The 10,978-nt window shown below is 31.4% G+C and overlaps 2 protein-coding genes and 1 non-coding gene across 3 annotated transcripts; 1 reads left to right on the forward strand and 2 right to left on the reverse strand.

Moving 5' to 3' along the window:
• Positions 1–807, reverse strand: LOC125841575 (uncharacterized). Its single transcript, XM_049520727.1, has one exon. It carries the CDS (start codon positions 805–807, stop codon positions 1–3), a length of 807 nt encoding a protein of 268 aa, XP_049376684.1.
• Positions 808–1,276: 469 nt separating this feature from the next.
• On the reverse strand, positions 1,277–1,951 carry LOC125841576 (uncharacterized). Its single transcript, XM_049520729.1, has one exon. It carries the CDS (start codon positions 1,949–1,951, stop codon positions 1,277–1,279), a length of 675 nt encoding a protein of 224 aa, XP_049376686.1.
• A 7,242-nt stretch (positions 1,952–9,193) lies between these two features.
• TRNAW-CCA (transfer RNA tryptophan (anticodon CCA)) lies at positions 9,194–9,265 on the forward strand. Its single transcript has one exon. It is a non-coding gene; the product is annotated as a tRNA-Trp (tRNA).
• The last annotated feature ends 1,713 nt before the right edge of the window (positions 9,266–10,978 follow it).

Below are 10,978 nucleotides of genomic sequence, written 5' to 3' on the forward strand. Positions count from 1 at the left end.
TTACAATAGTATCATTGCCGAAAAAGCTCTTTCAACGGATGCAATGGCAACTGGTAAAAGCAAAGCAAATTTCACTAAGCAGAATACAAGAGGAAAGTTTAGGTTCTTCTTTGTCTCAACTAATTTTATTGAGAGATCACAAAGTCCATTAAGATTGGAGAACCTTTCATCCATATCACGAACATCAATAAAGTAAGTGGCAAGTTGATTCTCAAGAGCATTCATACTAAACTCATCAAAGTCATCAGGATATAACTTAGCCATTCTCATTATTTTTCTGATGTTAAAACTAGAAAATGAGTCAACTGGATTCAAACAAGCAACTCCATGAAGCAAATCAGTAGTCACCTCATTGAAACGATCATTGAGTTCTTGAAGCTGCCAATCAATAATCTTACAAAATACTTCAACACGATAATGATATAAGACCGTATAATCGGAAGGTTTACGCCTTGATCTTCCAGAATTAACATATGGCTCATCAAAATTAGGTAACAAAATGTTATACTTGATACAAAATGTGGATACCTTATTAATAAGTGCATCCCATCCATCATCTCTTAGCATTTGCAACCTTCTCTTTGCTACTACAACCAGTAGCATAGCATTTGCAATATCTTGTTCTTTCTTTTGCAAGGATTTATTGAGCTCATCTGTGATTCCTAAGATATCTCTCATCAAATGCAACATAAAAGCAATCTTAAATGTTTGACAAGCTTCGAGATATCCTGTTGCGTTAGCTCTTTCATCGGTATAATATGCATCAACAACAAGTGCATCAAGAACATCAACAATAGATCCAAACATAAGAATAAAATTGCTAAAAGATTTGTAGTGAGATCCCCAACGAGTATCACCGGCTCTTATAAGACTTCTTGATGCAAACCGGTACCGGTTGTAAGTTCACCCATATCTAATGCCTCTTGAATTCTTTTTTTTTTAGAATCTCAAAATTTATCCATACGCTTAAAAGAAGCTCCCAAAACATTCAAAACATTTGAAACCAATAATACAAGTTCTCCCACTTGAATACATTTTTTAGAAACTGCAACAAGAGTTAATTGAAGTTGATGAGCAAAACAATGAATAGAGTGAGCTGAGATACTTTCTTGCCTTATTAACATTTTAAGGCCATTCATCTCGCCTTGCATATTACTTGCCCCATCATAACATTGTCCGCGCACATAGGATAGACTCAATGAATGTTGAGCAAGTACATTGGCAATTGCCCCCTTTAAAGATAAAGCACTAGTATCTTGAACATGTACAATATCAATCAATCACTCCACCACAAATCCCATTCGATCAACATATCGTAAAACGATAGCCATTTGCTCCTTACATGACACATCAAAAGATAAAAATAGTCACCATTTAATTCCTGGATAATAGCTTTGATGGTTTCTATCTTACACGCAGTGACAATATCTTTTTGAATCATTGGAGAAGTCATTTGGTCATTCTGAGGAGCACGTTCCAATACATAATCATAAATTTTATCACAATGTTTCGCATACCATGAGAGAATTTCAAGAAAATTACCTCTATTAAGTGATGATTTAGATTCATCATGACCCCGAAATGCAAATCCTTGATTCAAAAGAAGTCTTACTACATCAATTGAGGCAGACAAGCGAAGCCAATACTCATGTTTAACTTGATCAGATTGTCTCTCACATGCAGATATAATAGACTGTTGTTGTCGCATTAGATCTTCACTTTTCTTTTTTGCCTGATTATGAGTGCTATTCGGCCCACCAATATGTTGCTTAAAACTTTTCTTCTTATTCCAACTCTTAAACCCTACAGTAGAAAATACTTCACCTCCACCTTGATGAATGTTATCATCTTTAAACAAATAACAATTCAAACAATATGCTGCATCGTTAGTTACACTATATTCCAACCAATCATGATACTCTTTAAACCATTCAGGATTAAAACGACGCATATCTCTATAAAAATCTATTTGAGGAAAAATATGATTCTCAGGTTGACAAGGACCTTGTCAGAGGTATGCTCTCCTAATTACATCACGATCATTTGGATGATAGTTCAAGATTGGAGTCCTTTTCGCTGGATCAAATTCTAAAGAATTTAAATCAATTTCTTGTCTTTGAGAAGAATGGAGGGGTACTTCTGATTGGTTGGCATTTTCTTCCCATGTAAGTTGACTATTAGAAGCCAAATTTGATTTTGGTACTTGGAAAAAATAGTTCTTCACTGATTTTTGAGACTGAATTGTAAAACAAAATTTTCATGAGAAAAATATATAATTGCAAATGATAAATCAATCCTAAACAAAACAAGTAAATATAAATAGAGCATTATGATGGCTGGCATCAACAAATTGGACGAGAAAAAAAAAATACAAGGTGTAAGAAAGTAGGAACTTACTGTTGCCATGATCAGGACGTAGATTGAAGCCGAGCAATGGCGATTGAAGTCTGAAGACGACTGCACGACGCAGTCAGCGAACAAAGACGATTGTTTTGGACTCTTCCTCTTCAAAACTTTTGATTTTGGAATTGGGGATTTGTTTAATCCCTAGACTCTAAATCCCTAAAGTGTATTTTATTTCTTTTTTAAAAAATAAAATATTAAAGTAAACTTAATTTAAGTCAATGGTTTAAAAATTGGAGGAAAAAAACGTTTAGCTATCTAAAAACTAAAGACAAAAAAGTTACAGTTGTCTAAAAAGTAGAAAAAAAAAAACGCTGAAAGCCTTTAAAAAAAATAGACTTCAACAAGGTTCAAACTCCCAACGCCTAGGTCAATGACAAGGCGGAACTTTGTAGTTCCTGAACCGTTGAACCAACACTTCAACTTGGTTCAACAGTGTCAATTCTAATATATATAGGTATAAAAACAGAATTTGACTTACCTATACAACGTAATTTTTCGATGAAGGGGTGTCGCTTGACACCCCTCGGGCAAGGGTAGCTCCGCCCCTGCCCACAAGTGAAGTGTTTGTTTCTGATTGTTATGAAGAGTACAAGTGAAATATTATTATTTTAATGAGTTTATATTTACTAAATTTATTTGAGAAAACACTTCTATGTTTTTTTTTTTTACGTAAGTCAAATTTGTTTTGGTCATGAATCATTTAAGATGAGTTTTTTTTTTAATTATTATTATTATTATTTCGGCCTTTATATATTAATTCTATGTTGAATCCCCTCTTATATATCTGACTTTGAATTCGTTTATTTATTTATTCATTGTTTTATTTTTATTTTTGGTGCTTGTGTTTATGATTTGTAAATATAAATTAGAATGACATGTATTGGGTCCTAAGTATTCTTTAGGGAATATCAATATGAAGTAGAGGAATGCCATGTTTATGGTAATTAGTAGGTTATCCAAGGTATTTTCGTCTAAGCAGTTTTTAGGATTCATGTCCTACGCGAGAAACATATTAACTTTTAACTTTTTTTTTTTTACGGATAATTTCTAATGAATTTCAAAGCTTGTTTTCTATGAATAAACAATTTTTACAAAAATGTGTATTGAGGCTCTCAATTGTTTGTCAAAGAAAAATAAATAGGGTGATGCATATTTAATTCATATAGATGTTCAATTGTATATTGTTTTCATATTGATTTGTTTTTTATTTAATGGTTAGAATCAAGCTACTTTTTTTATTCATAAAAAAAATGGTTGGGGAGAATACACTATAATATTTGCATTGCTTTATAGATTTTTATGTTAATAAAGTGTTGAGTTGAGTCTTATACTTTGATTACAAAACGTTACCTAAAATTAACGCAATTCTACATTTGATATTTATAAGATTAGCTCTGTCTAAATCTATAGCTTATAGACTTAAATTAATTAATTAAAACAACAATAAGGAAATAGGATGAGTTGCAAATTAATCCAAAATGCAAAAATAAAAAAAGAATTAAAAAAAAAATAATAAAAAATAGTAATCTTAAATTTGCAATAGACGAATACATACCTCTAATGTTAGACAAGTATAAAATTTATTTTTATTAAAAACAAAAAGTAATAAATGAAAATGGGTTTCAATAAAGAATGTGACTGCACATCTTTTTGAGACACTTCAAGAAGATTCAAGGATGCGGTGATGCACCTTGACCAAATTATTATACTCCCTATGTTCCTAATTACTTGTCCACTTTTGAATTGACACACCTATTAAGAAAGCAATTATTGACACAGTGAGTTAACTATTTTACCCCTATTAATTATGAAGTAGATGAATTAAAAATTTAAAATTTTCCAGAAGTTCTACCTTTTTGAAAGTAATTAATTAAGGGTATAATAGGTAAAAATATTTTGTCTTTTCTTGATTTGTCAAAATGGAGAAGTAATTAGGGACAACTAAAAGAGAAAAAAAATGGACAAGTAATTAGGGACATAGGGAGTATTAATTTTTATAGGGTAAACTAAAATTCATAGACAAAGAATAGTAGGTAATGCAATCGAGAGAAGAAAATCGTTATGCTCTTAAGTTATTTATATGTCAAGAATCGAGAATGCAGTTATGCATCCGATTTGAGATGAATGAATTTCAATAATAGCATGCGAGGATTTAGGGCCGGTGGACAATTTATCCAAAAATTAGTTTAAAGTAAGTATAAATTAGTAAAAACGACAGTGCTAGAAACACGGGACTCGAGGGGTGCCTAATGTCTTTCCTTTGGTCAACATAATTCCTTACCCGGTCTTTTATTTCGCAAATCAAATAAAGAGTCATTTCCTTTTGATTAGAGATTCAAAAAGGTGACTTGAAACACCACAATTCAATTCCAAGTGGCGACTCTAAAAAACTAATCTCTAATCAATGCCATCACTTAAATTGAAAAAAACCCTCCTTGTTCAAAAAAGGGGTGTGAAAAAATGTTTGTTTTTTTAACCTTATTTTGTTTCTTTTTAACTTTTTTGTTAATAGAAAGAGAACAAGTGTGTTGGTTTTGACGAAGCATATTGTGTTTTTCATCATTACGTAGCATTGGAAAATCTTATAAACGCCCGAGTACTAGAACTGTCCACTCATTCTCGCACTCATTGCTAATAGAAAATCAAAGAGTTATTAGTAACAAGCCAAACAAAAGCTTATATTTATAAGCATTGGAGGCCTTTAACCTATTCGCTGAATAATTATATAACTATGAGAGCTTGTGCTAAAGCTACTATAATATTATTCATGCGCAATCAATGCACCGAAGAACCTTCACTTGTGGTTAAACCAACCACACTAGACACACACACCATAAAAAAAAACAAGAGTCCTCACAAATCACAATCGTGGAGGTATTGCCTCATGATGACTCTTGCGATCCCAGAGCTCATGTAGCAAATAGCAGCTGTGTGATACAATACACTACCATAAATTAAAGTGAAACAAAACACCAAGCTACAAGGGATTCCTCAACACCAGGTTACTCCGATAAAAGCTTCTTCATCAAACATAACCTTAACATCAAAATACTTGTGTCCTTGTCTTAGTAATAACATAAATAAACCTACATTCTTAATAAAATAACTGTACAAGACAAATCACAACACGTTTTGTACATTTTAATAAGGGAAAAAGGACAAATATACCCCCGAACTTTCGAAAATAGTATGTCAATATCCTCCGTCATACTTTTCGTCCATCAAAGCCCTTGCCATTCAATAATCAGCCCACATTTGCCCCTCCCACTTAACGGAACACTCAGCTTGTACACGTGAAGCAATCCTAAGCCACACCCGAATTGATCAATTATTTAACCCAAATTTCAAAAAAAAATCCATGACCCATTCAACCCACCCGATTTACCCACAAATAAACTATGGACCAATTCATCCAATGTACTGGCCACCGCCACCGGTGACACCAAAAGACCCATGAAATTTCTATCTCGTTCTTGGAGTCTCTGTTTTTGAAGTCTCTAAAACTTTAGCTCCTCCTCAAGTTTTACCTAAATCACTTTTTTCTGCTGCCCCTTCTTATATTGGGAGTGGTAGTGGTACCGGAGGATATTGCTGCCGAGTTAGATGAATCCGTCATTGTTTCCGACAACCCTTCTTCTTTTGCATCTTCTGAAACTTCTCAGCTTATTATGGAACACATTATGTCTGTTTTTGTAAGTACCTTTCTTCACTGCTCAGAGGATTGATTTTTTTTTTGTTTGTTTATTTCTGTTTTCAAGTGAAACCCATTTTTTATTTTTGGAGTTTTTTGGTGGATTTTACTCTTTTTTTTTTTGGATTTATGGGAAAACCAAGAGTTTCTTTGAGTTTGGGGGACATTAATGGTGACACAACTTGTCACCGTTACTTTATGATTTCTTGAAAACATCAGTGTATTGAATTTATTTTTTGCTTTCACAGAGGAACTGCTTTTACTCTCTCTTAGTTTTGCTTTGATTATTTTAATAATTTAACATCCATCTGAATTGGTTCTGGATGGCTCTTTGGACAAGAATGAAATAGAAATTTCATGGGTTCTTTGGTGTCTCCGGTGGCAGTGGTCGGTACATTGGTTGAATTGGTCCATAGTTTATTTGTGGGTAAATCGGGTGGGTTGAATGGGTCATGAGCGGGTGTTTTTGAAATTTGGGTTAAATAATTGGTCAATTCGGATTGTGGCTTAGGATTGCGCCACGTGTACAAACTGAGTGCTTCGTTAGTGGGAGGGGCAAATGTGCACCGATTATTGAACGGCAGGGGCTCTGATGGACGAAAAGTATGACGGAGGGTATTGACATACCATTTTCAAAAGTTCGAGGGTATATTTGTCCTTTTTCCCTTTTAATAATAACACAAGTAAATGACACTGTGTCTTCAATGTAATAACTATCAGAGTAGAAGACCACACGAGCTTAAAGAGATGACAAGCTCATTGTGGAGCTTTATAAACAAGCTTGGAATAGAGAGTGTATTCATCATCTGTCAAAAATATAACGTTAGTAATTATAACAAAGAAAAGCAAGCAGGGTTGATCCAAACAAATTTAAAGCATCAATTTCTCATAATATGTATAAATACAAAATAATTTGACAGAACTAACCTGCACAAAGCAAACACCTAAAACCAGAAAATGCATATCTTGCTCTCAAGAAAGACAAGTTGCAACGGTAAGGGAGTTGAATATTTTAGATATAACATCATTTGATGTGAAAACCTCGTCAACTAAAGAGTTTGCCAAAGTAACCTAATTAAGTAGCATATGAAATGTCCCCTTTGACTTTCATGTGAACACTATGAAAAGAAAGGAAACAAGGGCTCACACTAAGGGACATTAGGAACTTGTATACTTATAATGATTTACCTAACAAGATCCTCTTTGTCAGACACATTCTGCTTTGTAAAGTCCTTATATATCATAAACCTTACTCAACCATAAAGGCAGAGATGAGCTCTTAAAAGTGAATTGGCCAAAATCCTTGTCGCTAAATAACTATAAATATGTCAGAATTCATATAAAACTATGCAATATACCAAAAAAAAGAGAGACTAAATTTCTTCCACCTTCCCTATACGAGTAGTGAAGAAGTATAGATTTAGTTGGTTGTTGACCAACAAAGAGGACTTTAAGACAGCCTCGTAGGAGACATTGGATGTAACCAGCCTTCAAAGGCGGAGGAGTCAAAAGCAACTTTCGATTCAAATTAGAGAAATGCTGCTTCAGGATAAACTAGATATGTAGCGAGAGTGATGAGATATGAGTGTAAGGTAGTTAAGGAGTTAGTTATTTCACCAAGATGCTCAAGGGTAGTATAGACCTTTTATATTGTTTGTTACAACTAATTCTTCAAGTTAGTTAGTTAGTTTGATTAGAAGTTAGATTCTATAAATAGTACTTTTCAGCATTGTAAAAGTTAGTCTTTGAACTCAAACAATGAGAGTTTCTCTTCTTCTATCTTAGCTCCTTGTTAATGGAGATTTTGTGTTAACTCTGTTTCAGTTCGTTTTAGTTCAGAGAGAAACTGGATATTTTCCTATGGCTTGGACCCTTTTACTCGAGAACTCAAAGGGGAGAAAGAATTCTTCAACATAGTCACAAGAAGGTTATATATATATATATATATATATATTATGTTATTCATATCATTTTTTATTATCATTTCTAGTACAATATCTGCAATTGCAAACTTCAAAATGTCTTCCCTCTAAGCTTTTGCAATATAACTATCAAAAAAAAGAATTTCATCTTGATCTTTTAAGTTGAATTTGTAAATTAGAAAATTGTTGTTCATTCCAATCATAATTCAATCCAATATTGTCGCAGAATCACTTAGTTTGATACATACATTAAATCACTTGTGAAGCTTGAAAACAAATTTAGAGATTATTATCTCGGTCCTTTCAAGTCACGATATATTATTACAAATTACCATGGCTTAAAATGACCAAACTAATGATCTAAAAATGTTTTTAACTAATGAAGTTTGTAAGACATAATAAACTTCAAACTCCAATTGATAACATTCCAGTTTCAAAGTTTACAACAACGATTTTTTGAATTTTAAGAAATCAATTTATAAGATTCTGCCTTACATTTTATGTGCTCATAATCATTGAATTTCAGATGCAACAGGGCTAAAAACATGTTTGCCAAACTTCAAAATTAGCTTATTTTGAATGTATTTTATTTTAAAAGTATTTTTTTTATTCAGGAAAGTACTTTTGGTGAGAAGACGTTTGTGTTAAGTCAATAAATTTTAAAAACACTTTTGAGTAACAATGACTGTTTGAACAAACTTTTTAGAAACATGACATAGATTTATATTTTCGTATCATAACATTTCATAAGTTAAGTCTGAGCATGATTTCAGATTCTAAAGAATGACTGTGTGTCTCATTAGACATAAATTTGATTGCTAAAAGATATATCCTCTCATAACAAACTACTTTTTTCGTCAAGCATAAGTTTATTCATATCATAATATTCCATGTTTATATCCGGATATGACTTCAGTTTCCAAAAAACTTATACACACCCCACTAGTCATAAACTTGACAAGTCCACTTGAAGGGTAAACCATGCAAATATTACATGAAATTCCTCCACTTTAAGCTAAAGATCTCGAGTTTAAGCCTTTAAAAATAAATATTTTTAATTTTAATATGCGAATTTAAAATTGGTCAGACAACAAAAAAAGAAGAAGAGAGAATTTAAGTTCAACTTAAAAGCATAAGGAAGTAGTGATTCTTATATTGAAAATAAAATCATTAGGGATCCGTGGCGCAATGGTAGCGCGTCTGACTCCAGATCAGAAGGTTGCGTGTTCGATTCACGTCGGGTTCAATTCTCCCGAATATGGTCCCTTTCTTTTTGTTTTTATTTTATCACCTTTAATATATTATTAAAAATTACATTATTACTTTTTCTTATTTTTACCATTAATATCAATTACTTACTCCCCAAATTATTTTTTTTCTTTTATTTTATCACTTGTAAGACTATACATTAATTAAGACTTTAGCTTCCTCAATTACAAACAAAATTTGATTTTAGTCCAGAGATTTAACTAAACATGTTGAAGTGAAATATTTTCCTATATTCACGTGACTAGTTTGATTGATGCATTTTCAATCTTTAACTTCCAACTCTTCATATATTATCAATTTTATCAAATAAATAAATAAAAAGAAACTCTTCATAAATGATTAAATTATCAATTGGTACATTGTTTAATTATCTATATATAACATTAAGTTCGATACACAATTGTTAAAAATGACATGACATAATGTAACAATAACAAATCTAATATAATCATAGATTGTGAGAAAATGGTACGTAGTCAACCTTATTCCTATTTAAAAATAATTTATATATAATCTTTTATATATATATATTACTCTTATTTAGAAATGACAGTTAGAAGGACTAACACAACATCAAATAGATGTACCAAAGGTAATACAAGTTGTACTGTATTGGGGCCACCTCATTAAACAAGTACTACTCCCCACTCATATCACAAAGACACATGTACTATGTAAGGAGTTAGGAAGGACCCACAAGGACAAATTTGTAATTTTATTAAGCTTACCCCACTCATATCACAAAGACACATGTACTATGTATAACACATAGATGTTTTTTATATTATCTATGGATTGATCCATTTTCCCTTACAGTCTTATAATTTCAAAACCGTTAAATTTCTCTTAATTTTTGAGTAAATATCTCAAAAGGTCATCCAACTTTGAGAAATTATATTGTAAAATTATTCAATTTTATTTTATACTTCTTATTTATATTACTCCTTATTAGAAGTGAGACTTTAGAGGACGAACACGGCACTACAAAGTTGTACACAAACCATTTCAAATTGTACTATAAAATTCATTGTCGCTCATTAATTGTACACGTCTCTTTCTACATATACAACAACCCACATGAATAATTACTTTTCTGACTTTTTTCCTCAGTTTCTCTCTCTATATATTTGTTTTTTCCTTTTTTTCTACTTTCCATTCTTCCCTTTTACTCTCTTTACTTTATCTTTGATCTTAAATTTTTCATAGATCTTTAAAATATTTTGAATTATTAATTATTATGAATTATAATATTTTGATTTTTACGTAGTTTACAAATATATAAATTTCATTTTTTAAAAATTGAAGATACCATACGCAAATTTACGATCAAACTTAAACTATTTGATTCTCGAGAAATAAAAAGTGTCACATAAAATGGGATAGACGAAGGGTAACTCTCAATTAAATTTATTTCACTTTTTATTTTCCATTTTTAACATAATTTTTCAAGTTGGATTTCTAGGAATTCTATTGTAGACCCATTTAAATTTTATCTTTTTGTTTTAAACTAGAGAATTTGGTCGCACTTCGCGCGATCATTAAAAATTAAATATTTTTGATTAATTTTATATTTACTCTGTTGTTTAATCGTAATATTATTGTTTGTTTTAGTACTATGAAGATTGTGAAAAAAATAAAGCTTTTCAAATTTTACATCTATTAAATGAGGAAGCATATATTTTTTATCAAA

The sequence above is a fragment of the Solanum stenotomum genome, chromosome 10 (assembly GCF_019186545.1).
Source record: "Solanum stenotomum isolate F172 chromosome 10, ASM1918654v1, whole genome shotgun sequence".
NCBI classification, from domain to species: Eukaryota; Viridiplantae; Streptophyta; class Magnoliopsida; order Solanales; family Solanaceae; genus Solanum; species Solanum stenotomum.